Source organism: Salvelinus namaycush, chromosome 15, assembly GCF_016432855.1.
Source record: "Salvelinus namaycush isolate Seneca chromosome 15, SaNama_1.0, whole genome shotgun sequence".
NCBI classification, from domain to species: Eukaryota; Metazoa; Chordata; class Actinopteri; order Salmoniformes; family Salmonidae; genus Salvelinus; species Salvelinus namaycush.
In genome coordinates, this window is record NC_052321.1 from 40,772,174 (window position 1) to 40,794,865 (window position 22,692).

Genomic DNA, 22,692 nt, shown 5'->3' on the forward strand with positions numbered 1-22,692 from the left:
TTCATTTTAGAATGCAACTTGATTAAAATCAGCTGTGTTTGCTAGGGATGGAGAAAAAATAAATAAAATGTGACACCAAATCAGGCCCCCGAGGATTGGAATTGCCCACCCCTGCTAACAGGGTCTGAGCCACCGAAGCCTCGCACCATTAGCTCTGGCAAATTTAAAACAAGTCATTGGCGACTCCATTACCCACAATATTAGACTTAAAAATAATAATCTCGCAATCATACATTGTTTACCAGGGGAAATGGCTACCGACAAAGGCTAATCTTAAAAATAAAATAAGGAAAATTAAAATGTTGATACAGTAGTGGCTGTGTACAGTCGTGGCCAAAGGTTTTGAGAATGACACAAATATTAATTTCCACAATGTTTGCTGCTTCAGTGTCTTTAGATATTTTTGTCAGATGTTACTATGGAATACTGAAGTATAATTACAAGCATTTCATAAGTGTCAAAGGGTTTTATTGACAATTACATGAAGTTGATGCAAAGAGTCAATATTTGCAGTGTTGACACTTCTTTATCAAGACCTCTGCAATCCGCCCTGGCATGCTGTCAATTAACTTCTGGGCCACATCCTGACTGATGGCAGCCCATTCTTGCATAATCAATGCTTGGAGTTTGTCAGAATTTGTGGGTTTCTGTTTGTCCACCCGCCTCTTGAGGATTGACCACAAGTTCTCAATGTGATTAAGGTCTGGGGAGTTTCCTGGCCATAGAAATATCTATGTTTTGTTCCCCGAGCCACTTAGTTATCACTTTTGCCTTATGGCAAGGTGCTTCATCATGCTGGAAAAGGCATTGTTCATCACTGTTCCTGGATGGTTGGGAAAAGTTGCTCTCAGAGGATGTGTTGGTACCATTCTTTATTCATGGCTGTGTTCTTAGGCAAAATTGTGAATGAGCCCACTCCCTTGGCTGAGAAGCAACCCCACACATGAATGGTCTCAGGATGCTTTACTGTTGGCATGACACAGGACTGATGGTAGAGCTCATCTTGTCTTCTCCGCACAAGCTTTTTTCCAGATGCCCCAAACAATCGGAAAGGGGATTTGTCAGAGAAAATGACTTTACCCCAGTCCTCAGCAGTCCAATCCCTGTACCTTTTGCAGAATATCAGTCTGTCCCTGATGATTTTCCTGGAGAGAAGTGGCTTCTTTGCTGCCCTTCTTGACACCAGGCCATCCTCCAAGTCTTCGCCTCACTGTGCGTGCAGATGCACTCACACCTGCCTGCTGCCATTTCTGAGCAAGCTCTGTACTGGTGGTGCCCCGATCCCGCAGCTGAATCAACTTTAGGAGACGGTCCTGGCGCTTGCTGGACTTTCTTGGGCGCCCTGAAGCCGTCTTCACAACAATTGAACCGCTCTCCTTGAAGTTCTTGATAATCTGATAAATGGTTGATTTAGGTGCAATCTTACTGGCAGCAATATCCTTTCCTGTGAAGCCCTTTTTGTGCAAAGCAATGATGACGGCACATGTTTCCTTGCAGGTAACCATGAAAGACAGAGGAAGAACAATGATTCCAAGCACCGCCCTCCTTTTGAAGCTTCCACTCTGTTATTCGAACTCAATCAGCATGACAGAACGATCTTCCTCCTTGTCCTCGTCAACACACACACCTGTGTTAATGAGAGAATCAGCTGATCCTTTTGTGGCAAGGCTGAAATGCAGTGGAAATGTTTGTATGGCAAAGAGGGACTTTGCAAATAATCTGATCACTCTTCATAACATTCTGGAGTATATGCAAATTGCCATCATACAAACTGAGGCAACAGACTTTGTGAAAATATATTTGTGTCATTCAACACTTTTGGCCACGACTGTACTCTCCTGGTCCACAAGACACCTACTAGACTGGGGTAAGAACTGCCAGACTAAATGTCTAAGACCCCCGCCTAGAGCCTCGCCGCGTCCCCCTGCATCCATTGAAGACCAAGACATCTCCGCTCTCCCTCCCGAAAACATCGACCTCCGGGAGGCCTTCAGTAAGAGGCAAGCCGACACCCTCCCTCCTCATTGTCTATACGACTGCACCATAGAACTCCTACCGGCTCCACCACTCCCCAGGCCTGTCTTTACTCCCTCTCGATCCCTGAAGCTGTTGTAATGGACAATTATATTCAGGAGTCGCTGGAGGCAGGTTTCATTCACTCCTCAACATCCCCAGCTGGTGCAGGTTTGGAGGTCTGCGTCTTTGCGTCGACTACCGAGGCCTGAACAGGATCACAATTAAGAACCGTTACCCCCTACCCGATGTCTGCCGCCTTGGAGCTGACCGAGGGGGCTGAATTCTTTACCAAATTAGACCTCCGCAACACTTACAATCTGGTGAGAATCAGGGAGGGAGATGAGTGGGAGACCTCCTTTAACACCCCTAGTGTCCACTATGAGAATTTAGTCATGCCATTCAGATGGATCTAACTAACTGGCAATCTTCCAAGCATTGGTCAATGACACTCTTAGGGATATGTTGAATCGGTTTGTCTTTGTTTACCTCAATGACATCCTGATCTTCTCCAAGACCCTTCCGGAACACATCCTGCAAGTCCTGCAAGTCCTGAGATGCCTCTAGCAGTTCCTTGGGCTCCTTGGCCATTTTTACAGAACTTTGGTGCAGTGGCAGTGACTCTCACAGCCCTACCCTGCAAGTAGGGGTAACATCAGGCAAACCGCCACCGAAGGCCTCTTCGGTTCAACGAGTGTGGCTATTCACCGGTGATCTTCCCTTAAAAAGTAGGACTCGGGCCTCCCGGGTGGCGCAGTGGTTGGTCTAAGGCACTGCATCGCAGTGCTAGCTGTGCCACCAGAGACTCTGGGTTCGAGCACAGGCTCTGTCGCAGCCGGCCGCGACCGGGAGGTCCATGGGGCGATGAACAATTGGCCTTGCGTCGTCCGGGTTAGGGAGGGTTTGGCCGGTAGGGATATCCTTGTCTCATCGCGCACTAGCGACTCCTGTGGCGGGCCTGGCATAGTGCACGCTGATCAGGTCGCTAGGTGTACAGTGTTTCCTCCGACACATTGGTGCGGCTGGCTTCCGGGTTGGATGCGTGCTGTGTTAAAGAAGTAGTGCGGCTTGGTTGAGTTGTGTTTCGGAGGACGCATGGCTCTCGACCTTCGTCTCTCCCGAGCCCGTACGGGAGTTGTAGCGATGAGACAAGACAGTAACTACTAACAATTGGATCCTACGAAATTGGGGAGAAAAAGGGGGTAAAAAAAATAAAAAATAAATTTTAAAAAAAGTAGGACTCGCAGAAGCTCGCTCCATGCAAAACAGGACCATTCAAGATCCTGAGTCACATCAACCCAGTCACCTATGTCTACAGCTTCCCAGGTCTATGAGGGTCTGTTCATCCTTCCATGTCTCAAGCTGGTAAGGACCAGTCCCTTCTCCCCCCCCCGCCCAGCCTACACTGTCCGGCGTCTTTTGGAGGCTCGTCGGGTTCTAGGCACCCTGCAGTACCTGTTGGACTGGAAGGGCTATGGCCCCGAGAAGCGGGCATGGCTGCCTGCTCGGGACATCCTGGATCTGGGACTCCAACCAACTACGTGGTAGTCGCTCTGGCTCTAAGGCTGGAGCCGCTCCTAGAAGGGGGAGGTACTGTCCTGCCATGGTTCCACCTGTCACCAGAGGGCGGCATAGACCGTCCTAGGGCCATTAACGACACTCAGGTGTGTCCTATTTAATCGTTATGATTTCCCTGTTAAAAGGTGTGTTTTCAGTTGTCCTTTGCTGAAGTTTGAATTACGTGCCGTGTGCGTTTGTCTCCTGAGTTTGAGACTTAGTGTTTGTTGTTTTCCCAGTGTTACTGTGATCCTTCCGTTACAGTTTCTCAGTAAAGTATTACGTTTATCCCTAACCACTGATTCCTCATCTGGTCTCTTCTCTGCACCTGGGTCCAACCTCACCATGTCACATTCCTCATCTGGTCTCTTCTCTGTACCTGGGTCCAAACTCACCATGTCACAGAAAGATGTTGGCATCAATTAATTGTCTTTGTCCCCATGGCAGTGTTCACCTTAACAATCTCACTGGAATAAAGACCTCCTCCATTCCAGTCATTATTGAAAGAGATTGTGATAATATCTCAAAATTGGACTACTTAATGTTAGGTCCCTCACTTCCAAGGCAGTCAGTCAATTAAACGAATCACTGATCATAACCTTGATGTGTTTGGCCTGACTGAAACATGGCTCAAGCCGGTTGACATTTACTGTGTTACATGAGGCCTCTCCTCCTGGTTACAATAGTGAAATTAAAAATCCTAAGAGTATGAAACACTTTGAGAAGACTGAAAAAAAGAAGTCCCCACACACTTGGATAAATAAATACTACTTTTAGTTCTTATGTTCCTGCAACTAAACTAGCTTGTTGGGTGTGATAGATTCCTCCAGTATGAAACACACACACACAATTTCAAATTAGCACTGTACCATATTTCTGCCTGTCTGTCAGCAAACAACCCGACCATCGTCTCTCCTCTGAGTGCTTTTGCTGCTTCCTTGAACACTGACACACCTGAGAGACACACACACATTATGAGACGAGAGAATTCCATTTTAACTCATGATTGTTATATTTGTCAATGCCACACACACGCGCTACCTGCGTCTGCTGTGGAGCTGAACAGGCCTAGTACTGTGACGGGGGCGATAGCTGCATGTCGCTGGTACAGGTCCCCCTTCAGGAATGATGTCACCTCATCAGGAGAGGACAGGAGGACAGGGGACACCAGACGACTCCTGGGTCACACACCAAAAAAAAAAAAAAAACAGACATGGTGATGTGCAGGCCCCATGGTTTGACGGTCTTATCACATGTACACAACCGCTCAGACAGGGGTTTGATCCCTTTCTCCACCCCTAATCTTTCTCCCGCGCTCTTTCTAAGTTGTCTGACTAACACGCAAAAATGCTTTACAATCTTCATGAGAAAAAAAATGTCTGGCACCCTTTAGAACAGTGGTTCCAAAAAAAAATGTCACACACACACACCCAACAAAGCACTCATCTTCCAGATGAGAAAAGAATGCACCCGTTTTAAGAACAAATGGATAAATGTGCAGAAAAGGGTGAAATTTGAGAAAGGTAGGTAACATGTAAACAAAGCATTAAGGTAACATGTAATAACACACTACCATGTCACTTTGTTATTATTATAATATGTAAATGAAGGCATTACGGCAAGTAAATTAAGCTAGAATCCAGCCCAAGCCTACAATAGCCTCCGCTATTTCCTGATCACATTTTTTTTAAATTCTGAGCACTTTCAAAGTTCGACTGACATTGTAACCTAACAGCAGCGATTCCCATTCTTTTTTCTCTCTACATAATGGACTTTTAATGGAACATGTAAATTAAGGTATTACAGTAACATACATGTAAATTAAGGAAGTTCTAGCTTTAGTTTTTTGAGCCTTTCTTCGAGGGTAAACAATATATCTACTGTACACAACACATTTATAGCTGAACATTCTGTAACTTTGAACCCACCTGAACTGGCCCCATATACCTAGTTTGAAGGAGATGTCCATAAATGCAATAAAATATTCTATATGTTTTATTTTACTTTGGTGGAGGTGTCACTCACAGCATGATGAACCTGTTCAGGCTCTCAGTACCCAGCATGCCTTGGTAGGGCTGGCTAGGCTCCTGTGGGCGGTACAGACGGACGGTGGGAAAGAAGCTGATTTTCTGAGCGCTGCACACGTCAGTCCACTCCCCACAATCCAGCACAGCCAGCTCAACGTCGCTGACGTCAGCGTCTTAGAGATACATCCGGCGAGACAGGACACGTTAGATACATGCATAAAGTCAACTGACACATTGGTGTCAAATGGATCGGCTACATATACAGTTCACTGTCACATTCCTGAAGATGCCAAATAGATGCAATCAACAGATCTGGATATCAAATACATAAAGATATACAGACAAATGGCATAAGTATCCGACAGTCAGACATATTGATCTGACGGACCAGAGGAAAATAGTTCTATTGACCGAGCCTAAATTGTCTTATCGACCACAAGGTCTTTGTGGGACTCGTCTTATTGACAGAGCCAAAAGAAAGGTCATATTGATTAACTGTCAAGATTATCAGGGAACTTACCTAACCCCTTTTGCTTCAAGTATAGCGATTTACAAGAACTGCTGAATCAACCATTCAACTGCACGTCTTAAATGCAATACCTTCTAGGGATTCTGACACCTCTATGTAGGACTGCATGAAAGCCATGGAGACAGCATCCCCTGGTGGAGAAAAATAGAATGACTTACATTTCAATACAGCAATGTAGTGTGATTGTAACATAATTGTAAAAGTAGTCAAATAAACATTTTATGGATGCCACATTATCTTAAAATAACAGGACCGAGGGGTGTCTTTTACACTAGCCTGGGCACCTGGGCACCTGTCATCATCATTTGGTATGGCAAGGAGTTGACATGATAGCACAAACAGATCTGAGACCATGCTACTTGTACACTGAATGGCTTATACAGAACTGTGTGTGAGACTTTCTTTGCAATGGCAATTCTGAATCATAAAATACATTTGAAAATGATAATCAAAGGAAAATTGGTAGAATGTATAGCAACTAGGGCTGACCCCATTTAGTCGACAGGTCGATAAATCTCGGTCGACCAACAGCCTTAGTTGAGCGGTCGCAAGTTCTATTTAAAAAAATTATAATAATTAAATAGTGCACAAGCCACGTCTGATTCGCACCCGTCTCAGTGGACTAATCCATTGAGGAGGCCACGGGGATAGCACAGTCCATTTTAAGACGTGATACTGAAATTGTATATGGTCATATTAAGTTAAAAAAAAAAATTATAATAAATCTATATTGAGATTGAGAACAATGCAGCAGAGGCAACAGCAGACGAGGAAACAGCCCTATTCGGACGGGAATAGTTTTACTGGGGGTGGTCGGGTTATGCAATTGTGCACAAGCACAAAACACCACATTAGGTAATTTTAGTCCCGTTCGCATATGCCATGTCAGGAGTAATAATTCCAGATGGTTTAAAAACCATGCTCGAGTTCAGTGTAGCCCTGTTATAGCCTGTACTTTATTTCAAATGTACTGATCACCATTTACATTCTACCTCTCCCCAGCCTACGCTGGCGGCCAGCTCGAGTTTGAGAATGCGAGCAATACTGGGAGGTACAAGCTCAGAAACATAGCCATGGTCCGCTGGCATAGCCGACACCTGTCTGAGCAAGGTTATTATAGTTTGGGGATTTTAGTTTTAATTTCTATTTATTTTTTTAATTCAGTGTTACTTTTCAGACTGGATTTGCTCATTTTTATTTAGTTACATAAAAATATTTCTACACATACAGTGCATTCGGAAAGTATTCAAACCCTTTGACTTTTTCCACATTGTTACATAACAGCCTTATTCTAAAATTGATTAAATTCAAATGTTTCCTCAATCTACACACACAACCCCATAATGACAAAGTGAAGAAATGTTGGCAAATCTATTACAAATAAAAAAACTGAAAAATGAAATTTACATAAGTATTCAGACCCTTTAGCACCTTTGGCAGTGATTACAGCCTTGCGTTGTCTTGTGTATGACACTACAACCTGTATTCGGGGAGTTTCTTCCATTTCCTCTAGTTTGTTTAGGTCTGATGGGGAGTGTCACTTCACAGATAAAGGCCTGATTAGTGGAGTTCTGCAGAGAGGGTCATCCTTCTGGAAGGTTCTCCCATATCCACAGATGAACTATGGAGCTCTGTCAGAATGACCATTGGTCACATCCCTGACAAAGGCCCTTCTCCCCCGATTGCTCTTTGGCCAGGCAGCCAGCTCTAGGAAGTTTCTTGGTGGTTCCAAACTTCTTCCATTTAAGAATGGAGGCCACTGTTCTTGGGGACCTTTTAAGCTACAGAAATGTTTTTGAACCTTTCCCCAGATCTGTGCCCACACAACTCCTTCAACCTCATGGCTTGGTTTTTGCTCTGACATGCAGGGTCAACTGTGGGACATTAGATAAACAGGTGTGTGCCTTTCCAAATCATTACCACAGGTGGACTCCAATCAAGTTATCGAAACAAAGGATGCACCTGAGCTCAATTTCAAGTCTCATAGCAAAGGGTCTGAATACTTATGTAAATAAAGGTATGTTAAAATTATAAATTTGCTAACATTTCACTTTGTTATTATGGGGTAGTGTGTGTGGATTTGAGGTAAAAAACGTAGTTAATCAATTTCATAATAAGACTAACGTCTAGGAGCTATTTGGGTTAGTATAGTTTAGTTATTTAACTAGGCAAGTCAGTTCAGAATAAATTCTTATTTATAATGACAGCCTACCAAAAAGTCCTCCTGCTGGGACGGGGGCTGGGATGAAAAATAAAATAGAACAAAAACACACATCACGACAGGAGAGAACACTACATAAAGAGACCTAAGACAACATAGCATGGTAGCAACACATGGTAGCAGCACAAAACATGGATCAAACATTATTGGACACAGACAACAGCACAATGGGCAAGAAGGTAGAGACAACAATACATCACACAAAGCAGCCACAACTGTCAGTATGAGTGTCCATGATTGAGTCTTTGAATGAAGAGATCTAGACAGAGTTCTTCCATCCAGTGTCTGTTCCTTTTGCCCATCTTAATCTTTTTTTAATTGGCCAGTCGGAGATATCGCTTTTTCTTTGCTTTACTCCAGCATCCCGGAGTTGCCTCTTCATGTTGAGACTGGTGTTTTGCGGGTACCATTTAAATAAGTTGTCAGTTGAGGACTTGTGAGGCGTCTGTTTCTCAAACTAGACACTAATGTACTTGTCCTCTTGCTCAGTTGTGCACCGGGGCCTCCCACTCCTTTTTCTATTCTGGTTAGAGCCAGTTTGCGCTGTTCTGTGAAGGGAGTAGTACACAGCATTGTACGAGATCTTCAGTTTCTTGGCAATTTCTCGCATAGAATAGCCTTCATTTCTCAAAACAAGAATAGACTGACGAGTTTCAGAAGAAAGTTCTTTGTTTCTACAACACCTTCGTGGGAATCTGTGTTACAACAATGCACAGTACGTGTATATTTTGTATTTGTAAAATCATTTTTGGGGTGCTAGGAAATGTAGAATTTCTGAGGTTTCCAAAACCGTATTGCATGCGGTGGTTATTAACGTGTAGACAGAGCGTCGGTACAGTTGTGGACATTGGCCCCGCTGTGGTCAATTGTTCAAATGAGAGCCTTATGGCTGTATGGCCTTCGGTTCGAGAGCTAAAGTTGAAAGTATAAAAGTCAATCTCAATGCGACTTGGATTTAAAAAGGGAATAGAGCAAAGACTGGTGCAAAATATATGGTGAAAGGAAACGCTCACACCCATGTTAAAACCAGTGGTGGAAAAAGTACCCAATTATCATTCTATAGTAAAAGTAAAGATTAACTTAATAGAAAATGACAGAAGTAAAGTGAAAGTCACCCAGTAAAATACTACTTGAGTAAATAAATAAACTTAAGAATCAAAAAGTAAAAATCATTTCACATTCCTTATTTTAAGCAAACCAGACAGCACAGTTCTTCTTCTTTCTTTAAAAAAAATGTACAGATAGCCAGGGGCACACGCCAACACTCAGACATCAATTACAAAACAAAGCATTTGTGTTTAGTGAGTCTGCCAGATCGGAGGCAGTAGGATTGACCAGGAATGTTCTCTTGGTAAGTGTGTGAATTGGACCATTTTACTGTCCTGCTAAGCATTCGAAATGTACTTTTGGTTCTCAAGGGAAATATATGGAGTAAAAAGTACATTATCTTCTGCCTGTAGCCTAAGCATTTTCATTCTCGCCTCATTTCATCCTGTGGCCACAGGTGATAAATAAAATAACAGATTACACATTAAAACCTCATACAGAACGATATAAAAGCAACATGCTCACATTTCACATAAAACAGCACCACCGTGTAGTCACTCTCTGCCACTGCGCTGTGGAAAATGTCAGCAGTGAGTTCTGTGACAGCATCCATGTCCAGACTCTGGCCCCTGTCTCTGTACACAGACTCCGCCACCTCATCATCAAGCACATCTTGTGACAAAGAAACAGTCAACCAATCAGCCCAGAAATACAAAAGCATATACAGAATGTCATACAGTGGGAGCAGAGTTCTATAAACATTTAATTTAATGCACATTCATAAACAACCCACTTCTATCTACACACCTGCCTAGGGAGTGGCTAGACACATTTCTACAATGCCACTTCTAATTTAATGTAATGAAAATTGTTTAGGGTTAATGAAAAATTGTAGAGCAGAGAACTGAAAGTGAAAATTAAAAATGTTGTTTAGTGTCACCATTTAAATTCTGTGATCTGGTTTCTTGTTCGCATTACAATACATGTACAATTTGTTTATGATGTTGACCTGAAACAAGGAAAAGGAAATAATAAAAATATACAACAAGACCCCTTCTTACCAAGAGTAGCCCAATTATCATCGTCCTCTTCCTCCTCTGGAGTGCTCTCATCTCTGAACAGGTCGATAACCTCCTCTAGGTTGTTCAGAATCAGGTACTTGACCTCTGAACCCTGACAAACACAGCATATTGTTAGTGTTTAAGTGTGTATGTAACTTTTGAGCTGTGGAAAGAATTTCTCCTTGAAAGACAACAAACACCAATCAATATACTTCTGCTGAAAATGAGGCCATTTTGATTGTACACTACTGTGGTAACAAACAGGACTTCTTTATACCACATACAGTGAGCTCCAAAAGTATTGGGACAGTAGGCAGGTTTTCATGGATGGAGATTAATTTGTCAAAAGAATGTGTCATAAACATTTCGACATGTGTAATGGAAACGGCAGATAGGAGACATTTTCTAAAGCTCGACAACATTTTAATCCGTTCGACGGGTGGATTTTTCATTTGTCAAACTTTCTTTGCGACAAATGCTAGAAAGTGTTTCTCGAATAAATGATGATTGCTGAATGCTTTTGAAGGTACGCAGGGCACATGATATCATGTAACTATAAGCTACACTCCACATTTAATTCTAAATGACTAGTGTACTTCTAGAAAAATACATTTATTGGAAAAAATATATATATATATTTGCAGGACAAGGACAGTGGCTTAAAAATCTCCAAAGTATCACAGCTGGAGAATTGCAGAACTTAGTTGGGTCTTGCGGTCAGAATGTCTCAAAAACTACAATCAGACGCCACCTACATAACCACAAGTTGTTTGGGAGGGTTGCCATAAAAAAGCCATCAAACAAAATGAACTTGTTAGGACACATGGTATCATGGACTCCAAGTACCAGCAGATATTAAATCAAAACCTGACTGCCTCTGCTAGGAAGCTTAAACTGGTCCGTGGTCAGATCTTCCAGCAAGACAATGATCCAAAGCACACCTCAAAAACACAAAAATGGTTCACTGACGATAAAATCAAGGTTTTGCCATGGCCATCCGAGTCCCCTGACCTAAACCCCATAGAAAACCTGTGGGATGAGCTGAAAAGAGTCCACAAGCATAGACCTTGGATCTGAAGAGATTCTGTATGGAGGAATGGTCTCAGATCCCTTGCCATGTGTTCTCCAACCTCAACGCATTTAGGAGAAGACTCATAGCAGTTCTTGGCAAAAGGAGGTTGCACAAAGTATTGAATGAAGGGGTGCCAATAATTGTGGCGCACATTATTTGTTTATGATAAGAATTTTTTCTTTCAATTATTTTACTTTAAAAAAGGTTAGATTTGTGTGAAGATTTTGAATAAAAGACCAAGAGGATAAACAATAGACTTTTTTTCACAGCCCGTTTTGCTGATATTTACCAAGGGTGCCAATTAGTGGAGGGCCCTGTAAATAATGTATTGTGCAATTTGAGTCACTTATTTTAAATAAGAATAGAATACATTTCTAAACACTTCTACATTAATGTGGATGCTACCTTGATTACAGAACCCTGAATGAATAGTGAATAACGATGGGTAAGAAAGTTAGACGGCACAAATATCATACCCCCTCACCATTACAATAACTGGGGAGGTTAGCATTTTTGGGGGGTATGATATTTGTGCGTCCATAGCTTTCGCACTCATCATTATTCACAATTCATTCAGGATTATCCGTAATCATGGTAGCATCCACATTAATGTAGCAGTGTTTAGAAACATTCTATTCTTATTTACAACAATAGTGAATCCAATGACAACACAATTTACCATTAATTTCTAGTGGGCACAAAATAATCTGAAACAAACAAAACAAACAGTAGGTGCATCCAACAAGTTTGTAGGGTCACAACCTTGATGTAGTCATTGCATGCTAGGAATATGGGACCTAATACAACACTTTTTATTATTTTAATACACAAGTGAATTTGGTCCCATCAAATGGGGTAGACTATGTATAAAAAGTGCTGTAATTTCTAAAAACGGTTCACCCGATATGGATGAAAATCCCCTCAAATTAAAGCGGAGTCTGCACATTTACCTCATTGTATCATTTAAATTCCAAAATGTAGGAGTATAGAGCCAAAACAACAACAAAAAAGTGTCACTGTCCCAATACTTTTGGAGCTCACTAACTAAGCCTGGTGGTATGGCCATCACAAATAATATTTTGTTGGGATAAATGGATTGCTTTCTATAAAGCAATTTATGTAACTTGCTAAATAACAAAAAAGGGACTCACCTCTCCTGGTAGTCTGTAAGCAGCATTGTATTCCAGTGGGATTTTTACATCAGGACTCTCCCTGCCACAGATCAGAAAGAATAGTCAGTTTACTCTTCGCTTGTGTTGTTGGAATAGATTACATGTTAATTCAATGATCATGTCAAGTACATCTGAAAGGATTGCATAGGTACACACAATACAGGGGGGGGTCCAGTGCCAAGCTCATCAGAACTATTACCATATTGCTCACTCTACAAATCCTTCAGATCTTTACGAGTGCATAGAGGGTTAAAGATCATGGACCAAGCCATATTGCAATAGGTAGGAACTACCAACCCATGATGACTATAACCAGGGTAATGTTAAATTAGGGAACACTGAAGCAAAACGTTTCAAAATCCCCCGTTTGAAAAAGGGAATGACGTCGCTCTTGATAAGCGAGTCTGCTAAATTACTCAAATGTAAAACATACAAACAAAAAAAAAGCATTTCTTATAAGACAAACAGATAGTACCCCTACTACCAACCTGTTTAACTCAATTTAAGACTGTTTTCTTCCATTTCATGACAAATTAACACAACCCAACAAAAGGTAGGATGAGCCAGTGTTGTCAAGGCCCTCCACTGGTACTGACCTGTGGATGAGCACCAGGCCCACCTGGCCTCTCAGCCTCCAGGCTAGAGTTTGGGCAGTGACCCGGTCAAGGGCCACCGTGTGGGGCTGAGAGAAGAGGAAGAGCAGGGGCACCTGGAGGTGGCTGTGGACCATGTTCACCTCTGAGGGCTCCACTGAGGCCTCACTCTGATAGGGAGAGAAATTGTAAACTTTTTAAATCCCAGACATGAACAATAACGACAAAAAGACGGAGCAAAAAACACTAGAGTTCCAACAACAAGGGATATATGTATTCTGCCTGTAGCCTAAGAAACACTAATCAAACTGTTGTCTTAGCATGAAGGCTGTTTTATTTGCTTGTTTTGAATTTTGAAGTTATCTTTGAAGTGAATATATTGTTGATAAGGGACGCATAGACACTGTGGCAGGGACTGCCAGAAGTAAGGTGGCTCCAGTATTCACTCTGTCTGAAATCAACCACCAGCTAGGGAGTAGAGACTGATTTGAGACTGGGCAACCTGGCTTCTCACCACCAGTGGGGCTTCCATCAGCTGGAGGAAAGTGTAGATGTGGAGGGTGGTGAGGGCTCTCCTTAGGGCCGTGTGTGGACAGGGGTCTGAGTGCTGGGACTGGGACGCACCCTTACAGTGCAGGAACCACAGACCTGCTGTCAGAGATGAAATATCCTCCACCCTGCAATGTAGCACAAGAGGAAGATGACACCAATAGTCGTAATATGCCGAATTGTAAATTGTGCACAGGCACCTACCCTTTTGTGTGATCTGAAAGAAAGAGATGAGTAAGCAATATTGGAATAAGTATATTTAGGCTATCAATGACTCGGGTATCCAAACTTTCAGATCTACACAAAATGTCTAGGGGTCATTTGGGAGTTGAGCAAAAGTCTAAGCCATATACACTGCTCAAAAAAATAAAGGGAACACTTAAACAACACAATGTAACTCCAAGTCAATCACACTTCTGTGAAATCAAACTGTCCACTTAGGAAACAACACTGATTGACAATAAATTTCACATGCTGTTGTGCAAATGGAATAGACAACAGGTGGAAATTATAGGCAATTAGCAAGACACCCCCAATAAAGGAGTGGTTCTGCAGGTGGTGACCACAGACCACTTCTCAGTTCCTATGCTTCCTGGCTGATGTTTTGGTCACTTTTGAATGCTGGCGGTGCTTTCACTCTAGTGGTAGCATGAGACGGAGTCTACAACCCACACAAGTGGCTCAGGTAGTGCAGCTCATCCAGGATGGCACATCAATGCGAGCTGTGGCAAGAAGGTTTGCTGTGTCTGTCAGCGTAGTGTCCAGAGCATGGAGGCGCTACCAGGAGACAGGCCAGTACATCAGGAGACGTGGAGGGGGCCGTAGGAGGGCAACAACCCAGCAGCAGGACCGCTACCTCCGCCTTTGTGCAAGGAGGAGCACTGCCAGAGCCCTGCAAAATGACCTCCAGCAGGCCACAAATGTGCATGTGTCTGCTCAAACGGTCAGAAACAGACTCCATGAGGGTGGTATGAGGGCCCGACGTCCACAGGTGGGGGTTGTGCTTACAGCCCAACACCGTGCAGGACGTTTGGCATTTGCCAGAGAACACCAAGATTGGCAAATTCGCCACTGGCGCCCTGTGCTCTTCACAGATGAAAGCAGGTTCACACTGAGCACATGTGACAGACGTGACAGTCTGGAGACGCCGTGGAGAACGTTCTGCTGCCTGCAACATCCTCCAGCATGACCGGTTTGGCGGTGGGTCAGTCATGGTGTGGGGTGGCATTTCTTTGGGGGGCCGCACAGCCCTCCATGGGCTCGCCAGAGGTAGCCTGACTGCCATTAGGTACTGAGATGAGATCCTCAGACCCCTTGAGACCATATGCTGGTGCGGTTGGCCCTGGGTTCCTCCTAATGCAAGACAATGCTAGACCTCATGTGGCTGGAGTGTGTCAGCAGTTCCTGCAAGAGGAAGGCATTGATGCTATGGACTGGCCCGCCCGTTCCCCAGACCTGAATCCAATTGAGCACATCTGGGACATCATGTCTCGCTCCATCCACCAACGCCACGTTGCACCACAGACTGTCCAGGAGTTGGCGGATGCTTTAGTCCAGGTCTGGGAGGAGATCCCTCAGGAGACCATCCGCCACCTCATCAGGAGCATGCCCAGGCATTGTAGGGAGGTCATACAGGCACGTGGAGGCCACACACACTACTGAGCCTCATTTTGACTTGTTTTAAGGACATTACATCAAAGTTGGATCAGCCTGTAGTGTGGTTTTCCACTTTAATTTTGAGTGTGACTCCAAATCCAGACCTCCATGGGTTGATACATTTGATTTCCATTGACAATTTGTGTGATTTTGTTGTCAGCACATTCAACTATGTAAAAAAAAAAAGTATTTAATAAGAATATTTCATTCATTCAGATCTAGGATGTGTTATTTTAGTGTTCCCTTTATTTTTTTGAGCAGTGTATATAGAAAGAGGATTCTAGTTACCTTGTCTTGGTGCAGACCCATTTGGTCATACATTCCATGCATACCACATAGGCATCTACGTATATCATCCAGGGTTATTAGACATCTGACTTTCCCATTTCATACAGAAGAGGGAACGATGTTTCAATAGCATATTCTTTCATACACCGTTTCATCACGGTCATGTTCAGTAGAGAGAAAACGGTTTGAAACAAGAATGAAAGGGGATGTACATCCTGTATTTGACCAATATTTCTCTCTTCTTTTTCGTTAGACTTGGGCGGTATCCAGATTTTCATACCTTCATAAAGACCTTGTGCCATCCCTGGATATTTGGTAATACAGACACTGAACACAAGGGGCACTATTTTCAAACCCCACTGAGGCTCTGTAATCTGAAGGTTAGCAATGCTAACAAGTATACGTAAATGTCCATAGCTAAATGCTACTGAGCGCATTGAGAGCATCTTATACAGTCTCAAACTATTTGCAGGTTAGACATCCCAGCTCATCAAGTTATACAAGTAACTAAAAAACTGCAGATTTTAGACAGTTAACCCTTGTAGTTATAAGATATCTAGTTGGCAAACGGTTGTGAATTACAGACTGCAACTATATACAGTGGTTGCTCCACTAAAAGTCTAGCAATTATGCTGCAGGGTTTAGAGGTAATTTGTGGTTTAGTACGGTACCCTGCGTCACCACTTCATTGCTCCAGACCAGCGCAAGGGGGAGTTGGACCGAAAAGCATAATCAGTGCTCTTACTGTGTCTGACAATGACTGGGCGACAAACCTAAATAGAAACTGATAATTGTGCACGACTTCAGAATTACTGACTAAAACTGTTGTTACTAAGGTTATTTTACCCTTACTGTAGTACTTTTGCCCACTTCCGACCAGTCACATTGTACAGTGTCTGAGTGGCGCAACGGTCTAAGACACTGCATACCGTGCAAGCTGTGCATACCCGTGCCGGCCTTAACTTTCCTCGCTCAATTTACGTTATTTGAAAAAATATTGGAATTTTTTTAAACAAAGCAATTATTATTATTATCATAAAAGCCCATTGGATATTCAATAACCCTGTTATTAGCAGGACAATATATTTTGGTCATGGTTCCCGAGTGGAGCACAATGGGATTGCCTTGCAGTTCTCCAGCTGTTTCCACTGAAAGCGCGCAAGGTTCAAGGCACAAGAGCAGGGGACACGGGACGGGCAGCAGAGCTACGCACAGAAGACCGACCTAGCCCATAGGGAAGGGAGGAGGAGGGTGGGGTGGACCCCCACCCCGGGTAGCACAGAGTAACAGGCTGACTACACCACTCGCATGGAGGGTGTTGCAAAATAAATTTTGAAATCTATATTATTCAATTATTGAGCCAACAAAGCATCTGCGTTGCGAAGAGCTGAAGTTAGTTCTATTTCTGACGCAGATCGCACTGCAAGTTATAGAAGCAGGTACCCACGTGCCATCTCCTCATTGGTTATACCCACATGGGTGACAAAGACTAAATAGGTCAGTGGCGGATACCTAATTTATGAAAGTTGCCAATCGCAATATAAAGTCAAGAGAAGAGAAAGCTTGGAAGGAGGAGAGATGACTAGAAACGATTCGGTTGACCATAATGTGTGGATTAATTGGTGGAGTAGAGGACCTTGTGCATTTCAGGTAAAATAACAACTCAATGTTTATATCCCAGGACAAATTAGCTAGCTAAATAGGCCAAATTAGCTAGCAAGTGCAAGCTAGCTAGCTAAATTGCCATACATGTTTAATGCTTTTCGACCTGTCCCCAAATTAATATAATTGGTTCAGAGTTTGTTTTGATATTTTAACCTGCGTTTTGTGATCGCGTTTGTTGTGGGGTGACAAAATACATTTATGCACGATGGCGCATGCGCACAGTCGGTTTGGTTTCCGTGTAACACTTTAAGGGGCATTGCACTAATAATGGCGCTGACTAGGAAAACGTTCCCCCTGTTCTGTTCTTAGTGCTAGTCTGCACGTTCAAACTAAAACAATGTAAATCAATTTTATTTTCCACTGAATCTCTGTTTGGATATTGATTAGACTACAATTATACAGTAGCAATGTTATGCTCTTAGTAGTGTCACCTTTATTTAAATAGCCCAGTACTGTACTCCCGACGGAAAGGAAGAGTTTGTTTTGTTTTTTTCTTGGAATAGAAACACCATAATATTAATTTAGCAAAATTTCTTAAAGTCAATCCCAAATACTATGTGCTTATAAAAAAATAGGTTTTAATGAGCAATGCGAGCATAGGCGAGGGAGCTGAACAGGGCGGGATTAAAGTTTATTTAAATCCTCTGTAATGTGACGCGAGTGACCAATCAAAGCACACCATAGTTTCCAACCTCTACTGGATTGGCTGACAATGGCTGTTAATAAACTCAGCAAAAAAAGAAATGTACCTTTTTCAGGACCCTGTCCTTCAAAGATAATTTGTAAAAATCCAAGTAACTTCACAGATCTTCATTGTAAATGGTTTAAACACTGTTTCCCATGCTTGTTCAATGAACCATAAACAATTAATGAACATGCACCTGTGGAACGGTCGTTAAGACACGTTAGGCAATTAAGGTCACAGTTATGAAAAATTAGGACACTAAAGAGGCCTTTCTACTGACTCTGAAAAACACCAAAAGAAAGATGCCCAGGGTCCCTCATCTGCGTGAACGTGCCTTAGGCATGCTGAAAGGAGGCATGAGGACTGCAGATGTGGCCAGGGCAATAAATTGCCATGTCCGTACTGTGAGACGCCTAAGACAGCGCTACAGGGAGACAGGACGGACAGCTCATCGTCCTCACAGTGGCAGAGCACGTGTAAGAACACCTACACAGGATCGGTACATTCGAACATCACACCTGCGGAACAGGTACAGGATGGCAACAACAACTGCCCGAGTTACACCAGGAACGCACAATCCCTCCATCAGTGCTCAGACTGTCCACAATCGGCTGAGAGAGGCTGGACTGAGGGCTTGTAGGCCTGTTGTAAGGCAGGTCCTCACCAGAGATCACCGGCAACAACGTCGCCTATGGGCACAAACCCACCGTCGCTGGACCAGAGAGGACTGGCAAAAAGTGCTCGCCACTGACAAGTGCTCACCCCTTTGTCTCACCAGGGGTGATGGTCGGATTTTCGTTTATCGTCAAAGGAAAGAGCGTTACACCGAGGCCTGTACTCTGGAGCGGGATCGATTTGGAGGTGGAGGGTTCGTCATGGTCCGGGGCGGTGTGTCACAGCATCATCGGACTGAGCTTGTTGTCATTGCAGGCAATCTCAACGCTGTGCGTTACAGGGAAGACATCCTCCTCCCTCATGTGGTACCCTTCCTGCAGGCTCGTCCTGACATGACCCTCCAGCATGACAATGCCACCAGCCATATTGCTTGTTCTGTGTGTGATTTCCTGCAAGACAAGAATGTCAGTGTTCTGCCATGGCCAGCGAAGAGTCCGGATCTCAATCCCATTGAGCACGTCTGGGACCTGTTGGATCAGAGGGTGAGGGACATTTCCCCCCCAGAAACATCCGGGAACTTGCAGGTGCCTTGGTGGAAGAGCGGTGTAACATCTCCCTGCAAGAACTGGCAAATCTGGTGCAGTCCATGAGGAGTGCAGTACTTAATGTAGCTGGTGGCCACACCAGATACTGACTTATTGTTGATTTTGACCCCCCCCTTGGTTCAGGGACACATTATTCTATTTCTGTTAGTCACATGTCTGTGTTACTTATTCAGTTTGTCTCAGTTGTTGAATCTTATGTTCATACAAATATTTACACGTTAAGTTTACTGAAAATAAACGCAGTTGACTGAGAGGGCGTTTCTTTCTTTGCCGAGTTTACGTAGCACTACCTAGCACCCACATTAGGAGGAGTGACACTTGTATAGTATAAACGGACAGTAAGTGACTCAGGTCTCTTGTCGTTGTGTGCTTGTAAACAAACACCACGTGACTGGGGATTACCGGTGAGCGTCATAATGAATTTTTTTTATATATATATATATATATATATATACACACACACTGCAAGAGTTGACTGCAGGTGTTTCCTTAACAATATTCACATTTATAAAAACACTTTTCCAAATAACTCCCGTATACACGTCTACTGCCCAAACCTATTTTCCTTAAATTGTTTTGCCACGCTGTTCCCTACTGAACACAGCCCAGCTTTATCTTGTGACTGGGGAGAGGTGGCCTCTTTAGCTTAGATGGGGTTCCCGAGGGGACTATGGATGGAAGAACACTAACCCCATGTTCGTCAGCACTGGGCCTCCTGTGGTCAGCACAAACTGGTACTTGACTCCGTACACAAACGCTGTCTCCATCAACGCTCGGTGCTCTGGATAGAATGACAGGGACGTGAAGGTTACTTTGACAAAAATCAAAGAAGTTAGTACAAAGTGTTAGGCTGCACTAAAATGGAACCAAGGGGTTGAATAGCTAAATCATTTTCTATAGCTTTGGATATAAATAAATGTATGATATATGAAAACTACTTTCATCCTTGGCAACAAGTCGATAGTCAAATGGATTTCTCTTAAATCTGAAAACCCATGCTGGGTGAAAGCAATATGCCCTTTGAGATGAGGAGTGAGGAAACAGACTAATTGAGATGCACCCCTTGTGGTTTCCTTCCTTATTATTAACCTTTTAAGGTAGTGTGGGAGACTGGACCTTACCTGGTAAGCCCAAGACCTGGACATGGCCTAGCACAATGTCAGCCTTGCCTTTAGCTGCCCTCTCCACTGACTGTAGCTCAGCAATTGTATGGACGTACCTCACCTCGTCAAAAAGCACAGTGCTGAGAGAGGGACAAGTCACATACATACCATTACATTACATATATAAGGCCATTCAAATAAATAAATTCCCTCGCCTAGCAGGTTACTGTACACAAATTAGTGAAATGCATTCGTACATGTTCATGTTCCATTGTGCAACAGCACTCAACCCTACAATACTTCAAATGAATAAAAAGTCCCTTCATACAGTGCTTTCAAAGGGTATAATTTATTGACTGTGCGTCACAAAATAGCACAATCAATAATAGAGACTCTGCAAGCAAAGTGTGTGGGAGTTTCTATTCATTATGTACACACAAATGAAAAATGGTATGTCATTTGTCAGTGTACTCTATATCGTACATGTTGAATTAAAGAGCAACTGCCCCTAAAAACCAACGTATAATTTTTTTTTTTTTAAACAGCCTATGAGTCAGAAGCATTTATTATACTGTCAAAATTGACTACAAAGTGTAAATAGGTTAATATTGGTCATAAAGTCAGTCTCGTCCAAAACAGTTGTGTAAGACTTGTGGTCGTCATTGCATCACAACGTAAATGAAGGTTGGGTTTGTTTCAATCCTGCCCACAGCTGTCAGCACACAAGTAAACATCAATTCGGATGACCCAATCATAATGTGTTTGGTAAATTTGGGTTGCCTTTGGTTAAATGAACCAAATCTAAAATGAGGCCAAATACAGAAGTGCAGTCACCCTTTAAAGTGACCGGTAATTTCTTGATACACTAATTTTATTTATTTAACTTCGATCTAACAACCAAGTCAGTTAAGAACAAATTCTTATTTACAATGATGGCCTAGTAACAGTGGGTTAACTGCCTTGTTCAGGGGCAGAACTACTGATTTTTACCTTGTCAGCTCAGGGATTCCATCTAACAACCTTTCGGTTACTGGCCCAACGCTCTAACCACTAGGTTACCTGCCGCCCCGGGTCTGTCAAAGCCTATTCCTAACAGTGAGGCTACAGCGCATCCGCTGAAGCGAGAAGCTGCCTAAAGCCAAGCTCAAAGTATGGATTAGCTCAAATAACCCATCAGTTGTCTCCATTATTTGTTACTTGGAGACACCATCTACAAAGACACTGACTCGGCAGGCACCGACTTACTGAGTTGCCAGAGTTCCAAAGGTGAGAGTTATACATCGATTGACCCCTAGGTGAGCTACTGTACTCCCAGTTTAAGTTAGAAGTGATTGCCCCTTCAACCACTATAGAGGTTTTACAATATCTAACCCTGTATCAGTGTTTAGGGGAAATGTTTACAAACTCTTTACTCACAAGAGAACGTGAGACACTATGGCGTTCACGTCGAAGACGGTGTCTGTGTCGAAACTCTTCAGGACATTGCCACCCCTGTAAGACAACAAATAATATAGTAGTTATTTGTTCATTTTTGTGAGAAACATCTGTTCATCTTAAACCATAAGGTGCGTTCTAAAATTACATTGTATAGGTGTAATATGCATGTACTGTTAGCACAATATTTAATCAAGCTGCTTAAGATCCACAATGGATATACAATACACACCTGAACAAATAAACTTTTTTCATCAGCTTCTCTCCAGTGCAGTACTTTTCTATGTGTTCATTAGTACAATTTACCTGCAAACATGCATAGACATTGAAAACAATTCATTTCAAACAGATGTTTTGTTTACTTTGCTCTTCACATAAGTGTACTTGTAGTGCAAAACTGATCAAAGTGGTCAAAGAGAATACCTGGACTCCGGGTCTCTAACAGGAGGCCTTTGGCAGCCAGCAATGCATACTACAGCTGACAACTATACAGTCCTTTCAAAAACCCATACCATTTCTTATAGTAACAATATGCCAGTGAGGATTTGTCTTACTTGTTGTGGAATGAACAAAAGTTGCTCCAATTTGCAAGTAGAATCAACAACATGATAGCCTTCAATTCCTACTTTATTGAGTCTGTCAGGGTACTGACACAGAACCCCTCCACTGGTTTCTTGGGCTCAGTGCTAGTAAATGATGCTCAACCTGTCTTCATCATAAGGGAGGTTTCTGAGTCAAAGGTGAACAAGGTGATTAGCTCACTAAAGAACTCTAAAGCCAAAGATGTGTCTGGGATGGAC

The 22,692-nt window shown here is 42.9% G+C and overlaps 1 protein-coding gene across 6 annotated transcripts in view; it reads right to left on the reverse strand.

Moving 5' to 3' along the window:
- The window catches only part of txndc16 (thioredoxin domain containing 16), a 47,752-nt gene that overhangs the window by 21,799 nt on the left and 3,261 nt on the right, over positions 1-22,692 (reverse strand). For 2 of the 6 annotated variants that reach the window (XM_039009916.1, XM_039009921.1), the window contains 13 exons: positions 22,125-22,198; positions 21,875-21,949; positions 20,477-20,598; positions 20,046-20,136; positions 13,795-13,969; positions 13,296-13,462; positions 12,679-12,739; positions 10,456-10,567; positions 9,920-10,066; positions 6,198-6,257; positions 5,596-5,770; positions 4,612-4,748; positions 4,440-4,524 (listed from right to left, as the gene is read on the reverse strand). In XM_039009916.1, coding sequence (XP_038865844.1) covers positions 4,440-4,524; positions 4,612-4,748; positions 5,596-5,770; positions 6,198-6,257; positions 9,920-10,066; positions 10,456-10,567; positions 12,679-12,739; positions 13,296-13,462; positions 13,795-13,969; positions 20,046-20,136; positions 20,477-20,598; positions 21,875-21,949; positions 22,125-22,198 — 1,481 coding nt within the window. The remainder of the gene's footprint in view (positions 1-4,439; positions 4,525-4,611; positions 4,749-5,595; positions 5,771-6,197; positions 6,258-9,919; positions 10,067-10,455; positions 10,568-12,678; positions 12,740-13,295; positions 13,463-13,794; positions 13,970-20,045; positions 20,137-20,476; positions 20,599-21,874; positions 21,950-22,124; positions 22,199-22,692) is intronic. The other 4 variants (XM_039009918.1, XM_039009919.1, XM_039009917.1 and 1 more) reach the window with 3 other exon arrangements.